We start from the raw sequence: 21,387 nt of genomic DNA on the forward strand, positions 1-21,387 counted from the left end.
CTTTGATTTATACTTGTTACTTTTTTAAACAGTCTAGTAAGCATCTCTTTAAGATTTTAGTTTAACCATAAAATATTTAAAAGAATGATATTGTTGACCAATAATGATTATACATTTTTTCTACCTTTTTTTCCTTGCAGCGATGTACAGCTAAGAAAACAGCCGATGCAGGTATTTCAACCTCTATAAGAAAACTATCAAATCTTCCACAAAATGGCAGTCAGTTATGGTTGCCTTGCGATACAATATTTTGTGGTGCCGACGGTACTGGTGTTGGGTAAGTGTAATTACAGTTATTATTAAAATATTTTATGCGGGAATTTTGTGAGTTATTACTTGTAAAATCTCAAGCACCCTAAACTAGAGCCATAAAGCTTTTTACAAAGATTATGATTGGGAATGAAAATAGTTTGCAAGAAATGTTTTTGTATACTTGGAGTTAAAATTTACATATGTAATCAAATTATAAGGAAACAAATTGATTTCCTTTTACTGCGCCATAGGGCAACCTAAGTTGCATAGAGCATTTCGCAAAAACCTACATTTTCCTACTGTTTGGTAGAATCATCTCCTCTCAATATCAATGCGAATTCTTTATAAAATTACCCTTTATGAAATTATCCATATACAGAACCTACTAGTTTACCACAGATGTTTCCGCGTTCTAGGTGGGATTTTTTGTTACTGACCGGCTTTGACTTCAGTCTTGGCATGGCAGACTACTGTGTGCTGGGTTTAGTAAGTATTAATAAATTCATCACTCACGTTCCCTCAAGATGGGGAACTAATATGTGGCGTGACACTGGTTCACACATGAATCCAGGCTGGTGAGAGAGGGTTGGTGAGGGAAATATTCGGCCAACAGCTTGAAATCGGGCGGAAGTTTAGGCTGCGCGATCACAGTAGTGTTATACAGGCGGAGGTCGCCGTTGCACAGTGGTCGGTTCCTTATTCCAAAAATCGAAGTGAAAAGTTTGTCACAAAATGTGTCGTTAGTATCTCTTATTAGAACAGCCTTCTAAAGGTATAAAAATAAAGTGCAAGTTTAAGCTATTTAAAAATACATAAAATATCATTATATTGATATAAATAGAAATGAAAATGAAAGGAAATGAAATGAAGTCAAAGGTATTTCCTTCATCTTGAAATAATTTTAGTGTTTTTAGCTTTTTGTGTTTTTTTTTTTTTTTTTGTTATTTAAAATTTCACCAGTGCTTTTATTAGTGTTTATTTGCACAAATATTTAAATTTCAGCTAAAGTTTTAGTTGGGTTCCTCACCGAATGGGTTGGGACCTATATATTATTATTAGTCAAAGTTTTAAGATTCTAAAGTGTTAATATCAGCTGCCACTTTCTGCCACTAACTATGTTTTGCGACAGTTTTCTGATAGCGTCAGCGTGATAAATCATTGTCGTATGTTATATGCGCTCACATGTAACATACAACATTATTTTATCCAGTCGACGATATGCAAATGTAAACTTTTGTGTGTGTCTGTTGTTTTGTTATTGTTATGTATGCAAGATATTTTAATAACTTTAATCTCTTTATTTAATCATATTAAACATTGTATTTGCGATAGACACATCTTACCACTTTTTCCCACACATCTACTTACTTTTTGTATGCATGCGGTGAAAGTGGGTGGTTGTATAAAGGTATCACCCGCACCAATTTTATGAAAAAAAATTTATGACATATTTGTAAAGCCGTGACCAAAATTTTCACGTTGATATCTCTACTGGAAGTATTTTTGGCTACCATCTTCATATAAGACCGACCATTGTGCGTTGTTAGGGATGCGATGTATGGATCCATCGCTTAACTCTTCGGGAGTTTAATATTTACCTATATATGTAGTAAGGCGACTATGAAAACGGTAAACGCGAGAGCTGCTATTGTTTCACCTCGTTTTCAATGACATCTAAATACTTTATGGGTGCTAGGGTATCTTTGGCAACTGGGGTATCCTTGCCAACTGTCATGCTGATCTTTTGGCCTGAGCAGATACCCGGGCCTCCCGGTCAGCCAAGAAATTGCTGGTCTGACACAATCTTATCACTAGGTATCGATACCCATCTAACTAGTTCTTTACTCCAAGCGCTCGGCGGTACAATTAGGGTTTACTTAAGTTTATTTATTTGTGATAACTGACGTGTTAACAGGGCACTATACAATGGTAGCTGCGTTAGGTGTAAAGAGGAATACAAGGTAGACTTATCCAGTTGTTTTATGCTCAGCTTTCCAGCCTTTGCGAGAACGACACGTAAGTATTTCGGTTTGGGGCGCATTCGACTCTCCGCAGGATATATTCAAGAACGATGCCTGCCATTTCGTAATTTCATCATTTTGACGTAGCGATGCGCTGAAAATGAAAAGCATGTAGGATACGCTGTAACAAGTCGTAAGGGACGACGTAGCCCGGCGGACCCAAAAAGTTTACAAGTGAGCCATCCCTTAACCGTTTAGCAGGCACGTAGCCTAACCTAACCCTACTTCGATGATACGGATCCCAAATTAAAACAGCGCTATGTCTACTCACTGAGCCCATGACCTTCCTCAGAAGTTTATTTCCGGGAAGTAGAACAAAATACATAGGCAACCCCTGGCCTACATTCATATTTACGATACTTTTCTTTCGGGATGTGGACCAGGAACCGATTATTTCTAACAAATTGTATTCACGGTTCAATTTGCCTGAAATTTGGCCATTTGCCTAGTTTACGACACTTCTTTTCCGGGAAATGGAGCAGAGACTGACTGAGACTGGGACTGGAACTAGGCCTGGGACTGGTGCTGGGAACAAGGGATGGAGAAAAGTAAGAAGAACTAGAGAAAAAAGAAAAGAGGGAAGGGGAAAGAAATAGATTTAGACGAAGATAGAGAGATGGGTATAGATGGAACGAAAAAGAAGTGAGGGAAAAGACGGAGAGGCAGAAAAAGGGAAAGGCAGAGGAAAGCGTGAATAAAAAGGGGAAAGAGGGGAAGGGAGAGTAAGAGGTAAAAACTGCTTGAAAGTTATGCACATAGACCAAAGCTAGAGCAGAACAACGCCTGCCGGGTCTGCTAGTTAAACTATGAAAATAAAATCATTGTGCAGCACAAATACTTCATTTTAAAACTTGATTTAGAGAAATCGGCTCAGTAGATTCGCGGCTTAACTAAAAAAAAATGTTTAGACTTTTGGTTTTATAAGTAGTATAGATAATTAATATTTTTTTTAATTTTTAATATCTTCATATTGTAATTAATTTTACCTTTTCTGTATCTTTTCAGCTGCACTGTTTCGACCTGCCGGTATATCGTTCGTGTACCTGTTAATGTTTTTTATAACGCCCTTTATCCCCATCGCCAACAATCGTAATTTTAAAGGTTCAGTTGGACCATTCTTCATAATACTCATCGCACTATGTGCACTACTATTATTATGTCATATAGTACTACAAGTGACAATAATTGCTGTAAAGATCGATTCGATCTTTTCAATGTGTTCATTTACGCAACAGTTGTTGCGACATATCGGCTTCATTAATTTGAAAAATTTACAGTAAGTGCATGCCATATATAAAAAAATGTATTAAATAAGTTGTAATTTGTTAATTATATAATTGCCTTTTCTTTTCTTTCAAAATTTAGCCCAATGGCCGCTATTGAATGGCATGCGCCAGATATGGTAGTTTTCATCACAGTGGTGATTTCATTCATAATTATAAAAAAATTAACGCAACAACCACCACCGATACCATTACAATTAGAAATTGGAGAAATTGTAACGATACCTTTAGGAGAAACGGAAAATAATTCAGAAGAAGAGGCATTTTTCGATGGTCTTTTGAGAATATGTGAGTATTCTTACTCTTTCATGACTATGCCGGGTTGTGATCAGCGTTCACATATTGCGAGCTATAAATTTATTCACATTATTTCATTCATCTTTTTCAGCACCGCTCTTTTGTTTATCAATGTTATTTATTATATCCATATTGCGGCCTTCAGCGCCAGCGGGTTTCTATTTTCTTATATTCCTTTTAAGTGGGAGCTATTGGGCCACTTATAGATCGCTGCGACGGTGAGTATGATTTTGAATCATTATTTGTTCAAAATGTTTTTTTTTTTTTTCAAATACATATGGAAGTACAAATATGTCGCAGTTGACTGTAACCCCATTATGAATCATGAGAAAAAACTGTGTCATAGAATTTAACCGCGATGGAATGATTCTGGAAACGATACCACAAAATTTTATTTTAAAAATTGTGTTATTTTAGTAATCATGCTCTCATTAAACGGAGAAATACAACGTTAATCGCTATTTTGAAAGTTAACAGTGGAGATGAAAGTGACAATGGTTGCAGAAATGAAAGTGACACTGAAGATTGCACAACGCCGGTGCCGGTTTCTTTCGTGAACTTCACGGTCAGATTTGCAATAGCCTGAGTACTTTGGTACTGTCATCAGTTTCGGTTCTCACTAGCAGTAGAAGTACCTTGTAGTGAAGTGTAAGGGGTGGACCTTACGTATCCAATTCTGTAACATTATTCGGGGAACTTGTGTCAGTAACGACCATACATGAAGCGAAACTCTACAAGCGGTAGCTCTTCAGCTGAAAATGTTCTGTGGAGCCCGCGGGTTCCCTTTGGTAGACTGTTGGGCTTGGTAATAGATAGCAAAAAATATAAGATCCAACATCAAAATATCTCCCCCCCATCCCACATCTCAAATCGTCTGGCTCTTTCGGTGTGACTCCGGCTTTCTTTCAGAAGTTTGGTGAGCGTGAAATTCTCTTCAAAAGTACAAGGATCGTAGTATTTGTATTTTGAATCATGAAAATACTAAATATTATATATCCATACTCCAGAAAATGCCTTTTAGACTTACGCATACATAAGTTCGTTCCAAACTGCACCCAAGCTGTTTCTGGCAGAACATGCATACACTCAGCCTGCAAAAATTGAACCAAATTGTAACGTAAGCAAAACGGTGCTGCTGCTAGCAGAAGATAAAGTCGAACATCAAAAATCGCAAAGGAGCATTATATGGCCATCGGGTGATCTAAGTTCTTGCCCATTTTGACGCACTAATCATGATCCTTATCCAGTTACCTTCACTAACGCGAAACTGCAACCTGCTCAAGTGTAAGGCGTAGTGAGTCTGAGTGTTGGTCACAGTTAAATCCTCCTCAAAGTGGCGTTGTAGGTGTCGTACAAACGGCGCCGCTTGCTCCTAGTTACCAAAGCTAATCATTGTTTCGGTTTGTACCAACCAATGAAGAAAGCCCCCAGCATTTTCCAAATGCCAGTCTATAGCAATACAAGTACAACCGAAGCCTTACCAGTCCTGTTCTACACATTAAGCAGCTCTCTTAAGCTAGCCCAACGTTTTCAGCCCAATCAAAAAACGAGACCGTACTAAATTGCACAACATTTATTACTAATTTAGTACCTGTTAATTAAATTTATTACTCTTATATTTTAAAAAATATCGAGGGTTGGGCTAGCTTAAGTTTAAGTTTAAGCTAGCCCTACCCATATTCACAATCAAAAAAGGAGATCGTACTAAATTGCACAACATTTAATACTAATTTAGTACGGTGTCGTTTTTTTGGTTGTGCATATGGGTTGGGCTAGCTTAACCTAAGCTACAAGGGTAATACATTTAGTTAACCGGTACTAAATTAGTAATAAATGTTGTGCAATTTAGTACGGTCCCGTTTTTTGATTGTGCATATGGGTTGGGCTAGCTTAAACTTAAGCTTTATTCGCAAGATAAGGACGCGACGCTTAGCGTTATAGCGTAGCAAGTTATATTTCTATAACTATAACTTACCTCGCTTAAGGGAGGATATAATGTGTCCTTCTCTAATTGCCTTTTATTTTAGTGGATTCTCGTTGGTGCTACGGCTCGTAATGCTAGTAATCGTGGTACATTCAGTGTGTATTGTCGCATATCAAACACCATGGGCGCAACGCTATTTGAGTAGTGATAATCTAATTGCTAGGTAAGTTTAATGTATAAATAAAACTATTTATTCTATAAACAAAAATCAATTTCTTAATTATTTCATAGATTGTTGGCGCTTGAACCGTTGGTCTTATCGTCTTGTGAACGTGATATACGAGTTATGAGCTATAATTTGAAATATAGTTTTGACTCATTCATTCTTCCCGTTTTAATGTTGCTAACATATTTTGTGCTGGCGCTAACCGCCAAGTGCCTCAGTAATGCAAATGTGAGTAGATTATAATTTCATATGAGTAATAATTAACTTAGTTTTCCATATAAAAGTACCTACCCATACCTAAAGACACACATACATACATATATGTCTATAATATCTATCTACTTCTTGGGGGTCTTGTTTGCATTTTAACCGATTTCATGGTTACAGTGTTTTAACATTACATGTGGAATGCACAAAATACAAGAAAAAACAAGTTAAATACCACAATAAACACATTTTCACAACAAAATGAAAAACAAACAAAACCTACTCAATAACACATCAAACAAAAAGGGTTTTTGGCATTGCTTCATTTCTTTTCTGAAAAATTGCCTATCTATCAATTTGAATTATTTGAAAATTATTAAAAACCTTCTTACTTTTCTTTTCTTTTTTTAATGCTGCTTTTTGCGTGTTTACTACAACGCTACTACTGCTGCTACGAAAACAAAAATTCGAATTCGAACGTAATACTGACAAAAATCTTTTAATGAAACTATATTTATATGCATATTTTTGAAATATTGGTATTTCTTTGTAATTTTCATTGAAAAATATTAAAACAAAAATTAATTTCTTATTTTATGCACTGCGCTATTTAGGTCGCTGCAAAGTTCAAACCGGCTAAAGGTCAATTAGAAAATGGTAGTAAATTAGCACGTCAAATATCACGTGTCACCACTCATTCATCGCGTAATAGTAAAAAAGATAGTTGGACACGTGCGCAACGTTTAACTGTAAGGAATATATTTTTATTTTGGTTAGAAAATCTTGATAATTGAAAAAGCAGTGGGTAACGTTTTGCAAGACGCTGCACCACCTAATTTTTATCAAAAATTATCAAAAGATGCGTTTAAGCCTCCGTGTTTAGAATCGGAAAGCGAAAATTAAACATATTATTTGTGTCGAAAAATATTTACAAAAAAGCATAAAATGACCCCGAGAAGCTCCGAAATGTAGGACCCGATCCATCTTTTTTTTTTTAAACAGAACACCTTTCTGCGTTGGCGTTCGGCCGTTATTTAAAGAAATAACCCTGGGTGGGTCCAGCACCGGTTTGGGGATCAAAATTAAATGCGCGCAGACCACCTTTCTGCATTAGTGTGTGTGTGTGTACAACAAATCTGTCGAAATACAACAACCACATGAAAATTTGAACCGATCGTTTTCGGATTCTAAAAACTGAGGTCGAAGCGCGTCTTTTGATACCCCCTTTGATAATTTTTGATAAAAATTAGGTGCTGCACCGTCTTGTAAAACGTTACCAAAGAGTGTGATCTCTGAAATACTACATTGTCTATTCATTGTTTTCGAATATTACTGCAATAATGTTTTGAAGTACACAGTTTTTAAAAATTCGAATAGTTACGTATTTCAATAGAAGGGAATAATTTTCCCATACAATTTCATACGAGTGAAAACAGTTTCTTATTATTAGAGTTATTCTCTCTGCCTCGAAACCATAGAAAAAGTAGAAGATTTTCCAATTTAGTCCCAAAAGTTTTTGCAAACTCTTTTAATACATAAAATATACATTTTATAATTAACTTTTGGTGCTTAATACAGGATCAGATCGAAATGATTTACTTATCTGAGTGTTGTCAATTTTGTGCAGGTAAATGTTGTAAATATCCTTCCTAGACTGAGAGAGTTGCCCAATTGTTTATTTGATTTTCCTTCGGAATTTCTTGGGTGTTATGTGGTTAAATTTGTTTAGTCGGACCTATTAAGTATAGTCACGCTACAGGAATTAAGCTTTAGAAGTAAAAAAGCTGAAATCTAACAAAGATACTCAAATGTTCAATGGTTTAGTTTTCCAAAAAAATAGAGGACATTTTTTATATTATTTATTTCGAGTAAATCCTTGGTTAGGTTAGGTTGAACTGGCCGGTCCATGAGGACCTCACATAGACTGATCGAGTCCGTAGTGTTACCAGAAGTTTGTTTTAACGACCAAACTGAAAAGCCCTATCGAAGCCAGGACCTATGTTATGAAATAACTCCGTCCTCTTGGCAAATACTAGAAGCTTCCTAGGACTTAATCCACTTGCTGCTTCTAGATCTGACAGGTGTATCGCTCCTAATAGCTGGAGTCTTAGCCTGGCAAGTGCAGGGCACGAGCACAGAACGTGCTCGATCGTTTCCTCCTCCAACCCGCACTTCCTACATCTGCTATCACTGACCAAGCCTAATTTAAAGGCATGTGACGCCAGAAGGCAGTGTTCAGTCAGAATACCCGTCATGAGTCTACAATCCTCTCTTTTTAATGACAGAAGCAACTTTGTTAGTCTAAGGTTGTAAGACCTACACATAATCTTCGGCACTTTACAGCCCCGCGCTTGAACCCACGCCTTTCCCGATTGATCGATCATGTGCACCTCTCACGTTCGCTTAATCTCGCCCAGTCTAATTGGTACGTCTACGGAGCAAGCTTCAAGGGATGCGCCCTTTTTAGCTAGTTTATCCGCTTTTTCAGATCAGAGATTATTGCATGCATTAATTGCTGCTTGAATGACAATATAAAAGTTAACACGGTGGCAGCTTAAGCTATTCTCTTCCAGGGTTTCTACGGCTAATATTTCCGCTTGGAGAACGCTACAGTAATCCGGCAGCCTGTACGATCTACTTATTTCCGGATCAGCACGGTATACCGTAGACCCTACGCCTTCCACTACTTTGGAACCATCTGTGTACACATGTATCGCCTCGTCCGCCATTTGCGCACCCTTGCGCCAACCGTCCACCTCTATTGTGGCCTTAAGATCTGCCTCGAAGCGCAGATAGGGAGTCAGGTAGTATGTTCGTCTTGTGATTGATGACGCTATACTACTATGGCCATATGTTCGGCGTTCAAGCTGCTCCGAGGCACCGAGCCTGGTTGTAGTTGTTAATGCTATGTTCTTTGCTACCAGGTCTACAGGTGGAATGTGCAGAATGGCATACAGTGCAGCCGTCGGGGTTGTTTTCAGGGCTCCCGTAGCGCTAAGCATCGACAGTCTGCATACCCCCTCTAATTTTTTGAGGTATGTTTTTTTTTGTGTGGCTTTCCACCAAACAAGAACTCCAGAGTATAGAATAGGGCCTACAATCACTGTAAAAAACCCAATGAGAAAGAGAGGGCGATAAGCCCCACGTACACCCCAGCATTCTTTTACATGCATAAAGTGTCGTTGAAGCCTTCTTCACCCTCTCCTTTGAGCTTCCATGACAGCTTACTGTCTAGGATGATTCCTAGATATTTTGTGCAAGGTTTCTCCTGTAAGGTCACCCCTCCTAACTTAGGCCCGGTCCAATTTGGGACCTTGTACCTCTTTGTAAACAAGACCATATACGTTGACTTTCAACCCGACATTAGATGCCCAGGTATGAATATCCCCAAGCGCCCGATCCATCAAAGAACTAATCGTTGGAAGGCACTTTCCACTTATGACAATTGCAACGTCATTTGCGTAAGCCGTAAGTTTTACGGGTCCCTCATCGAATCGCCTGAGCAGTTGGTTGATGACCAGCGTCCATAGCAGACGTGATAGCACCCCTCCCTGCGGCGTTCCCCTGTCCACTGATTTCATGGCCTCGTACAATCCCCATTGTGATGTATTCTTCCTGCAATTCAACATGCAGCCGATCGATCTCGTTAAGGCTGGATGTACTTTAATGTAATTAAAACTATCCATAATCGCCCATTTAGAAACATTATTGAAAGCCCCGGCAATGTCCAGGAAGACTCGTAGAGCATATTCCTTATATTCCAAGGATTTCTGTATGCTTATTATCACCCTATGCAATGCGGTGTCTACCGACTTGCCTTCGGTGTACACATGCTGTGTTGTGGAGAGCAGTTTTTCATCCACGTTGGACTTTATGTACACATCTCTCAGCCTCTCAAAGGTTTTGAGCAGAAATGATGTTAAGCTAATGGGTCTATATTCTTTGGGATACACGTGACCGAGCTTCCCCGTCTTTGGTAGGAAATCTACACGAGCAGTTCTTCAAGAGTGCGGTACATGATTCAGCCGTATGCACCCATCGAATATTATTTTAAGCCATTCCACGACCGCCATCCTTGAAACTTGTAGCATGGCCGGGAATATACCATCTGTGCCCGGTGATTTAAACTTAGAAAACGTCTCCACTGCCCATTCCATCTTGGTATCGGTCACCAAGCTCGGCACTACTAGCTCCGTGATCGAAGTGTGAGTGATGTCTGCTGGCTCTTCTAAACCGTCTCCAGATGGGAAATGTGTTTCGAAAAGCACCTCATGGGATTCCTCACTATTACGTGACCATTCCCCGTTCTCTTTCTTTATTAGTCCCTGGACTATGTTTCCCCTTGCTATGACTTTTTTCAACCGTGCTGTTTCGCTGGAGCACTCTATGTCCGTACAGAAACTTTTTCATGAGATTCTCTTCGCCCTGGAAATTCCACGCTTGTAGATCCTCAGTAGATCCCTGTACTCGTCCCAACACGCTTCGCTTTCCGCGGTCTTTGCGAGCTTAAACATTTCTTTTACCTGTCTTCATAGAAGACTCAGCTCATTGCTCCACCATGGTGGCTTTGGTTTTCCTCTGAATCTTCTTAGAGGGCAAGCTTTGGTATACGCAGTCATAAGCGTCCTTGGTAGGAATTCATTCGACTCCTCCAGTTCCTCCACATTGGCAACCTCTTTGGGTTGTCCCAGTTTTGTTTCTACTTGTTTCTGGAATTTAGTCCAGTTCGTTGACCTAGGGTTTCTAAAGTTTCCTCCCTTCTCTATCCTCTTTAGGGGGATGCTGATGCATCCCTGAATCTTCTTAGAGGGCAAGCTTTGGTATACGCAGTCATAAGCGTCCTTGGTAGGAATTCATTCGACTCCTCCAGTTCCTCCACATTGGCAACCTCTTTGGGTTGTCCCAGTTTTGTTTCTACTTGTTTCTGGAATTTAGTCCAGTTCGTTGACCTAGGGTTTCTAAAGTTTCCTCCCTTCTCTATCCTCTTTAGGGGGATGCTGATGCTGATATACGCATGGTCGGCTATACCCCGTGTAAAAATAAACTACATAAATAACAAAAATATAACTCCTAAAGCTAAATATCAAACAATTTATGCCTTTTTTTTTAAACAAAATACAAACACTGTTGTTCAAAATTCATAAACGATATGTATAAACAAACTGCATCTTTTTCAGCTCTATTTCGGATAAAAATAAAATGTATTTCAGAAAACTCAACTGTACAGTAATTTCTATAAAACAGAGTCAGTAAACGTCCTTCAATTACTCCTTTTCGATTCATGTTAGAAAGTGCCATATTAGTGTTAATAAAATGACTTTACTTTTACCATGAATTTTCAGTTCAATCATCGGAGAGTACAGTCCCAGAACTAAACAAGTTGTCGATCTGTTATAACAGTCATCGGGGAGTATGGGTCTCAGACCTAAAAATGCTGCTGATCTATTATAACAGACTTCCTACAACTTAGCATGACAGGACGCTTTGTCCCATGCAATGACTCGAATCTGTTGAAATGTTGCGTTAAGTCGTTCACTTCTTTTATAGTTGTTGAACCCTTTCTGCCGACGCATTTCCATCGATAGCACACTTGATGTGCTTATACCACCGATTTCTTGATCGAGGCCAAAGTTTTAGAATGCAAGCTTGCTTCAGTTTTTATTCAAAATTATTCACTTTTCGCAGCACGAATCACAGTTAAAGAATAATTTTTGCTGGAGTTAATTGAAGTTTGAATTTTCTAAACAAATCTATCTTTCGTAAAACTTGCTTGTGCTTTCTAAAAAATATTTGAGATTTTTGGCAATATATTTTATCAGTTCTGAAATACATTTGCGGTTTCAGAAATAAATTTGAGGTTTTCTAGAATACGTACAATTTATTTGGCTTTTTCTGAAAAAAAAATTTATATTTCTGAAAAAAAATTGGAATGTCTGAAATGCAGTTGGTTTTCTCGAAATAAATTTGCACTTTTCTGATATTCATTTTAGCTTTTCTAAAGTAATGTATTTTTTTAAAAACAGTTGGAAAAGGTGTAGTACGTAATTATTTATTTTTATTTGGTATCCAAATGCTGTTTGAGTCCAGTTCTCTTATGAGTTTACTATAAAAAGTGTCCATTCGTAGTAAAGAAATATATTGTAGATTTTCAGTAATTGTTTGGCGACTATCAAGCAATACTTGTTTTTGTTTGTTTTGAGTTATTTCATTTTATTACTTTTTTTCAGAGTATATTTGAGCTTTTTTTTTTAATTGACAATCAATCTGAATACAAAGTTCAAACGCTTCAGAATTGAGAATAGGATTTTTTTCAAATCATCTCAAACCACGGGTTGATAGCGTTTTTAAAACTCAATTTTTAATTTGGGATTTTCTTTATTTCTCAAATTGAGAAAACTTATTTGTTCAAACCCATTTCAAACATATAATGTACATATATCTATTCTCTTGAACAATGTCAATCTTCGCTTATTGCTTATATGAAACTAAATAAAGTTGCCTGCTCTTCTACTCTTTTTGTTAACGATCGGGTTCTATTCTTCTAAAATCCGATTGTGTAAGTGCGAAAGTCGAATCCCAGGAAAATATCTTACGACCAATGTTTGAAATTTATTTTTCAAACGTTTCTCAAACAATAAACAATTGGAAAATTATCGCATGAAAAGGGTTCAAGAAAATGCTTTCTGTAAAAGAGAAACAACCCTGAAACCCCAATTGATAATTAATATTTGTGAACTCGAGCTACGTTGTTTATTGAAGTAGACAAGTGGTCAGTTTTCTTATTTCGTAAAAGTGTGTGGGACACACCTACATACCTCTAAATTAAAAATTAAATCAGTACCAAAAAGACTACTAGAGAGAGCAGTGAGAGTGATTGTGCGCGTTGGTTATTTTTAATAATCTTTTATGGCGGTTTCTTTAATAATAAGATGTTTTGTATTATTTCTCTTTGGCTTAGGTTCAATTTTAATTTATATCTTTTTATTTTGCCACATATCTTAACTCTTTTTTGTTTTTATTTTTATTTGATTTTTAATTATTTTTAATTTATTAGTTTATTGTGTTAAGTATATAATTTATTTCTTGTGTTTAATTTATCTTTTTTTATATTTTTTTTTTACAATTTTTGTTGTTATATCGGCCTACTGATTTTAAGATCGCGGGTTCGAATCGAGCTCAAGGCCTAACAATAATTTTTTATCATTATTATTGTTATGATAAATTTTTTCTTAATTGAAAACATTTTTAAATTAGAATAGAAGAAAGAAAAAATTTTAGACAACTGCCAAAGCTCGTTGTATAGATCCATTTCGGGAACTGCTAAATTCCTTCATCGGCAACGTTTAGGCGCCGCTGCTATAACCATTCAAAAAAAAATTTTTTTCTTTCTTCTATTCTAATTTAAAAATTTTTTCAATTAAGAAAAAATTTATCATAACAATAATAATGATAAAAAATTATTTTTTTTTTTAGTTTATCGCTGCTTTCTATCGCGTATTTTTACTATTCTTTACCATTTTTTTACAGGTGACATCAATTGGTTTACTTTTTTCCTACTTAACCTTATTCCCTTTCCTCATCCTGCCCTGCACTTATTCTGTTATATCCAAATTTTATCAAAAATCTGTGGAAAAAAATTAATAATTTCTGCACAACTTGATTGCTTTCGATTGCGTTTATTTTAAGTTTATGCTTTTCTACTTTTACTTTAGGTTTCGTTACGTCGTGACCAACGTCCAAAAAGTACTATCGAACCGACTGAAACGACTCCTGTACGTAAACTAACCAATGTGTTAAATAATAAAAATAAAAAAATTTTACAAATTTTAACAAAATTGCAATTAAAAATTAACTCAAATTGTTTGTCTAACATCACTTGTTTGTCTGAATTGATTGTTTTCCTTGTTATATATAGGAAATTCCTTAGCAAAGTATCTTTATTACACCCCATTAAGCTTCCATCTAACCCATCATAGTTTTTAGATAAACAAAAAAATATCTGTTCATATGTACTAACTATAATTCATGACTCATTTTTATCATTTCATTACATAGTTTTGTAAATAATAGCTATAAAGAAGTGAGTTCTCCTTTATTGAAACAATTTAAGTTTTCGAACTAGTTTTCGAAAGTCAAATGGTTTTACTAATTGAATGTGTATGTATACATACTTGCATATACCTGCGAGTATAAAATTAGCGGAGAAAAATAATACGAAAGTTCGTAAGTTATATTCGGCTCTTTTTATTTTCGTCGGTTAGAAAAAGCAAGCAAAACAACTTCTGAAATATTTTAAAATTTGAGTTTCCAAAAATCGTTTTCATTTTGGTCAATTCAAAAATGTTCGAAATCTTTATCTCTCAAAGTTTTATTTTGAATTTTCGGACACTTATTTATTATGTAGTTCACTTTCGAAAACGTCTGCGGAAATTCCAAAATTTTTATGTAGAACTCAAGACAACGTTTTGAGTATGCAGTTGCGAAGTCCAATTCATATTAGTCTATAGAAAACCACGTCTTCGAATAAATTTGTAAAAGTCTTCATAAACGTTTCCACATATTTTTTTTTATAATCTTCAATTTACATATATAAGTCTATGGTAAGAGAAAGTATTTGAAAAAAAAAAATCAATATTTGAGTACTTTCTATAAAACTATCACATAGTGAGTTCGAAATCTTCATAAATTTTGAACTTTTGGTCAATCTTTGATTATTTATTTTAATTTCGAAAACGTTTTCGAAGAATTGCTAAGGTTGGAGAAGATTTTAAGATTTTGAAAATGTAAATGGGAATCGTAAATTTTTATTTAGAATATTTTTGTAGTTCAATTTTAAAAATTTATGTGAATTATCCCAATTTTTTTTAATCTTCCATTCCTATTAGTCTATAAAAACCGATTTCGAAAATATATTAAAAAAAATTTGGTAATTTAAAAAGTTTTTGAAAATATATAAAAATTACGTTTTTTTTTTAATTTTAGGAAACATTTTCAGTGTGCGGTGTTATGATCCAGTTAATTTTTAAATTATGTTAACTTTTACGAAACTTCCAAAATTTGTATTTAGAAGTTTTGCATTCATAATATATTATGTAAACTTGTTTCAAAAACAATTCCAAAAAAATTCGAAAACAATAAACATTTAGATATGGAAATTTTTGTTTAGAAATTTGAGAAACTTTTTAGGTCATGTGCCTCAAACTAATGAGGTATACTTTCGATAGATAAGTATGGACGAATATCTAAATCGCACTTCGGACAAAAAAATTTAAAAATACTGCTGAAAGACTTCAAACTAATACTTTTTCAGACTTAATTGACTAAGATTGCCTTAAACTTCAAATGTTGGGAATTTTCATAATAATCGAATTGGAATTTCCTCGAAATTGCTTAATCGAAAAATTTCCTAAAATACAAAGCAAAAATGTTTATGAATATTTTTAAAAACTTTTCAAAACGGTTTCAAAATTGAATTACATACTCAAAAACTATTACTTTTTTAATTAAAGAATATAAAAAAAGATTTGAATTTTTCCTCGCAGGTGTACATAGTAAGTACTTATATGTATTCAAACTGGGTTTGTGTATATGCTAACAAATAAATCCGTGTATAAGTAAATTAGTAATTTATTTAGAAGGGCTCATGTCCTACCCCAATACAAATCCTTATTTAACTATCCTTGATTAAAACTTAGTAAAATACACCCTGAATAAAGTTTAGAATATTTAAAAAAACTTAAATTTCCCAAACTTACTCTAAAATTTCCCCTCACTTATCACATCACATGTATGTAATTTGTGTCATGTGCTCTCAGGTGGTGATGCGACGTTCATTTATCACAATTATTAAGTTGAACTCTTCATACATCGTTCGACTTCACATAACATATTTATGCATAGCGTTGGATTATAACATCCTCTTGTCTTTGGTCTAACTGCTTGTGCTTATTTCAATGTTTTATAAAAAAATGTGTTCTCTCTTTAAAAAAATTTAATTCTTTCCTTTTTTCATTCAATTACTGTACCAGCTGGTAAAACGTTTGCGGAAAAGTGAAATCAAAGATTCAACTGTCGGGGAAATTTCTTCAGATGTGTCTATCCAATCACCTGATATATTCACAAATACGATATGTGATCAAATCTGTTATGGCTTTCGCAGCATTGGACAATTTATATATCAGAACAGTTATATCTTTACAAATATATCAATGATGGTGAGTATGGGGATTTTAGGTGTTTTTTCAATTGCATAAGAAAACTTCGTTTCAACCCAAAATTACGATCGAAGTAGTACGTTAACGTATGTCATAATCCGAAAACCAAGTTTTTACGTGACGAGTTATACGATCACGGATGTTACGAATTGGCACCAGGTTTTGTTATCACAACCGCTGATTTCTTCTTCTTGATTATTTTCTATACAGCGCCTGGTACTTTACTATGTCAGTTAATCGAAGGCAATTAAACTTTTCTGTTGAATTGGCATTCCTATGCATGAATGTGAATTTGAATTCGCTTTGCCTCCACCTGGTATGGATTCACCATGTAAATTAGTATGTAACGGAATTTTTTGACATTCCATTAAAAGTTTGTCCGCCAACATATTACGAAAACATATAATAAAACCAAAAACACTGATAAAGAATGTAAGCAAGTGTTAGCGATAGAGGGATCTAATCGTAACATACGATCACGGATCGGCAACCATACGAAGGAACATTACGTGATACGTCAAACGTATAAACAAAATGGGGGATTATAACATACGATAGTAAACGGAACGTAATTTATTTTCAATTCACAATGAATTTTACGATCCACATTAGGTTGGATTTTATTTTTAGTTTTTGAGCAGTCAAAGTGGTTGCCAAAAATATAAAAATAAAGTGAGTATCTGTTATGGATCCAATTTTATTGTTTGGCTTGAGCTCCAGTAAAGGCGAAGGCGATTAAAAGATAGTCCGAAGGCGGTTAAGAGAGCGCAGTAACCCTTTCGACTTATCGAACAAAACATAACATGTCATTTATGTATTATTCTTTGTAACAAAAAATTATTGCAGTTACTTGAAGAGATTTCGCTTAACTTAGTAAAATTTCAGTTACTTTCTGGAGATGTTAAATTTGTAGAAAGCCGATACCAAAGCGGGGCTTTCGCCATGAATTCCGCCAATATTTCCTTTTGGCTTGGATTAAGCTTTGTTTGAATTCGTCCCTTGTTAATAATAAGATATTGAAATTTGTTATTATATTATATTTATTCATTTATTTTAACTATTTATTTACATTTTCAATGAAATTTGTGTGTTTACGATCGCCAGTTTGTAGTGGCAAAGTGGAACGTGACGTGTCACGTATAATTACGATCGAAGCACTACGTTCACGTATGTCATAATTCGAAAATCATGTTTTTACGTGACGAGTTATACGATCACGGATGTTACGATTTCGCCCCAGCAAATTGCGAAATCAACGTAAACAGCTGTCAAAACAGAGATTATTTTCGAGGATAAAGTGCGATAAAAAGTGTGTGGAAATTGAAACTCTTGTTTGATTAATGTCCTGGAATTTGTACAAAGTGAATCCTTTGAAGATTGAATTATTTTTCAAGATCAGTTGTAGACTTTTTCGGGATATTTACGGAAACTTAGAAATTACTGCGTAACTATTTTCGTATCATATCTTTAGGCACTTCGGGACTATTGCCTAACTTTTTCTAGATCATTTAGGGACTAATTGTGGCTAATTATGGGGCTATTTAAGGATCACTTGAAACTATTTTGGGTTGGTTTCCGGGAATATATATATTTTTTTTCATTGTGAAAATTGTTTGAGGATTGTTTTCTGTTAATTTCAGGACTATTTCGAAACAGTTCAAAATCGTTTCGGAACGATTTCCGGATCAGTTCGGGATTGTTTTGAGGGTAATTTAGGGATTATTTCTGAATTGTTTCATGGATAATTTGCGTACTATTGCGGCACCCTTTCGGGATTGTGTTCTGAATATGTGCGGGATTAATTTCGAAGTTATTTTTAAGATAACTTCGATAACGTTGCGGTATTGCGTTCTTGATCTTTTCGTGTTTGTTGCAACGGCGATGTCGAGTTTATTTTCGAAATAATTACTTTGCGACCGTTTCTTTTTTGGTTCGGAATCATTTGTCTGGTCAGGACCAAGTTAAAGATCATTTGGAAACTACCTCCAGATGATTTCGGGGCTCTTTAATGCTTGTTTTTCGAGCATTTTGGAATCGTTCAAGACCATGACATTGTTTGACGGATCATATCGGGACTATTTCAGTATTATTTTGTTTTAATTTTGCGATAGCCTGAAGATGGTTTTAGAAACATAAGGAAAATGAGCACATTTGTCAGAGAACCGCACAAAATTTCTATTATTAAATTTTCATGACTTTTTTTTTTTGAGAATTCTATTTAAGCTTTTTCACTAAATATAGTTTTGTTTATTCCTTTTACCTAGACATGGGCCATCATCTATCACAGTTGGTTGACGTTCGTTTTATTGCTGTGGGCGAATATACTATGGATGATACCAAATCAACGCAAAGCTATGATGCGATCTAGTCCTTTTATCGTATGCTATGCTGAGTTTCTACTAATTGCACAATATATATATGGCATGGATTTGAAAAATGACGAATTACCCGCCAAAGTTGATGTAAGATAAATATTTAAAAAGAAAATTACAAATTAAATTTAACTAAATTGTATATGAATTACAGACCGCCGGTATTAATTTGCAACAAATTGGTTTGGAACGCCCACAAGAACATGGCACACATCCATGCGTACCAGTGATCGTCAAAACACTATTCCTACTCATGTTTTGGATTACCTCAAGACAATTTTTCCAAGAAAAAACTGAAGAGAAACGTAAAAAAAACAAATCACCTACTTCAATGGCGCTCGAAACTATTGATTCAGAAGATTCAATTGAATCCAAACATAAACACACATCAAAGGTGCTTAAGAAAATGGGTGATATTGTAAAAAATCTTTTGGTACGTTTATGGATTTGGATGTTGGTATTGGTGATATTCTTGTGCGCTATGACAGGGAAATTTATGACGGGCTTTCGCATTTGCTATATGGCGTTATTCCTATTTTTCCTACTCGTCTTCCAATCATCATCGAAAATATGGGTTAAAGTTATGTATGGATTTTGGCTGTTCATCATATTTTATGCGATGTCAATGTTGATTTTGATTTATACTTATCAATTTGATAAATTCGATCTGTATTGGTCTGAATACTTGAATATATCGCAAACGCTGTTAGTATACAATTTTTAATATCAATTTATAGTAAAGCATTAAATTATTTTTATTTATATTAAAATAGGCAAAACGATATTGGCTTGGAGCAATTCAAAACGAAAGATCTTTTTCTACATCTAGTCTCACCTACACTAATCGTTATACTTACTGTTATACAAGTGCATTATTTTCATCGTCGTTTTATTGAATCACTACAACATCATGATTCGCAAATAATTCGTAATACGGTGGATGGCAGGCACGGTAGTCAAAAGTCATCTCAAAGTGAACGTCCTAATAAAGACGCTAAGCGTTTATTGGTCTCGTCGTTAAAGCGTTTACGAAATATATTAAGTCATTATTTTATAGTTTCGAAAAAACTATTTTGGCGGTTTTTGGAAATACATATCATTAAAGCTGTTTATTTAACAGCATTTATATGCGCCGTTAATCAGGTAAGATAACGTTTTAGTTTATTGCGAAAACGTTCATTTGAACATAACTGCGGTAGAAGTACGATTATCGAATATTTTTGAATTTATTTATTGCGTTTCTATTGCCAAATTCGAACGAATATGAGGAATTTTTTTGAACATAACTTTCAAAATAATTTGAACTTCGAAAATTTTTCGAACTTTCATGTCATTTCTAATTGAGACCTAACATTCGATATTGAATTTAATATTATGCAGGAAGCTTATGAAAATGCTTGCATATAGCTTTTAAAATAATTTGAATTCCAAACATTTTTATTTTATGTTTTATTTACTTTTAGGTGTGTATACTCAATGTCATATTCGTCGCTTTATGCGTATTGGGTTGCATCAGTAGAACTTCAATACAAATTTTCATTAGTCGCATAATCTCTTTCGTTGTATCAATCATAATATTAACAAAAATGATTTATCAAATTGGTTATATAAATCATGAAGATTACAATGTTACATGCGTAAGTATAAATGTGTTTTTCGAATTTGTGCACATATATGTAATCAAAAATGTCTTCACATTTCTAGAGTCACGATAACGAAACACATGGCAATAGCGCCGAATGGTTTGGTCTACAAAAGGCCGACGATACTACAAATGGTCTTATTGGTCTTATAAAAATGTATATTATTTATATGATTGTTGTAACATTACATGCTGTGGTAACCTTAAGACAATTTCAAATGCGCGCAATACACGGACACACACGCATGGGTCAAGCTAAAGTACTCTTTCCTGGTACAGATCGTACTAAAGCCGAAACGAATCTAAAATCAATGATACAATATCTTTTCAATTATGGATTTTATAAATTTGGTCAAGAAGTGTCATTAATAATGTTGGTAGCTACCATTGCATATCGACAGGATATTGTAGCTTTGAGTTATGCTACATGGTTAACGATATTGCTGATGTTTAGTCGTAAACGGCGCAGTTCAGTATGGGGCATATTTCAAGTGTTTATAGCTTTATGCATATTTCTGCAATATATGGTTTTTCTGGGATTGCCACCAAGTTTGTGTTTGGGTGTGTTTCTGAAGATCATATACGTTTCATTTTATTTTTTCAACAATAATTCTTTCGCTGCATCTCTTTCAGATTATCCTTGGCAACATTCACGCTTTTCAGCACCCATACAAGGTTGGGTGCTGCTACCCGGTGATTTGCATTATAATCACGCGAAAAAATTAATATTCGATTTTATTCTATTAATGATTGTAACGCGTCAAAAGCGTAATTACAACTTCGAAAATAAATTTGCTGATAGCTACCCGGGCGGCTCGAATCGCAATATAGTCAAACATATTGAGCAAATGGGTCGCGTACCCTTTGTAAATCCTACAAATGATTTCTTAACGCATGTACGCAATTATTTGGATATATTCATGTATACTGTACTATGTGGTTTCTATTG

At 35.0% G+C, this 21,387-nt stretch overlaps 1 protein-coding gene across 11 annotated transcripts in view; it reads left to right on the forward strand.

Annotated features, from left to right (window-relative positions):
• Window positions 1-21,387, forward strand: part of Piezo (piezo type mechanosensitive ion channel component) — a 149,801-nt gene that overhangs the window by 89,659 nt on the left and 38,755 nt on the right. For 9 of the 11 annotated variants that reach the window (XM_067768129.1, XM_067768118.1, XM_067768123.1 and 6 more), the window contains exons 3-17: window positions 141-277; window positions 3,279-3,549; window positions 3,639-3,844; window positions 3,945-4,071; window positions 5,881-6,000; window positions 6,069-6,231; window positions 6,825-6,959; window positions 13,923-13,982; window positions 16,239-16,424; window positions 18,689-18,886; window positions 18,951-19,501; window positions 19,570-19,939; window positions 20,260-20,433; window positions 20,501-20,999; window positions 21,072-21,372. In XM_067768129.1, the coding sequence (XP_067624230.1) occupies window positions 214-277; window positions 3,279-3,549; window positions 3,639-3,844; window positions 3,945-4,071; window positions 5,881-6,000; window positions 6,069-6,231; window positions 6,825-6,959; window positions 13,923-13,982; window positions 16,239-16,424; window positions 18,689-18,886; window positions 18,951-19,501; window positions 19,570-19,939; window positions 20,260-20,433; window positions 20,501-20,999; window positions 21,072-21,372 (3,425 nt within the window). In that variant the 5' untranslated portion in view covers window positions 141-213. Of the gene's footprint in view, window positions 1-138; window positions 278-3,278; window positions 3,550-3,638; window positions 3,845-3,944; window positions 4,072-5,880; window positions 6,001-6,068; window positions 6,232-6,824; window positions 6,960-13,922; window positions 13,983-16,238; window positions 16,425-18,688; window positions 18,887-18,950; window positions 19,502-19,569; window positions 19,940-20,259; window positions 20,434-20,500; window positions 21,000-21,071; window positions 21,373-21,387 lie in introns of all 11 variants that reach the window. The other 2 variants (XM_067768121.1, XM_067768125.1) reach the window with 2 other exon arrangements.

The sequence above is a fragment of the Eurosta solidaginis genome, chromosome 2 (assembly GCF_040869045.1).
Source record: "Eurosta solidaginis isolate ZX-2024a chromosome 2, ASM4086904v1, whole genome shotgun sequence".
Classification (NCBI taxonomy): Eukaryota; Metazoa; Arthropoda; class Insecta; order Diptera; family Tephritidae; genus Eurosta; species Eurosta solidaginis.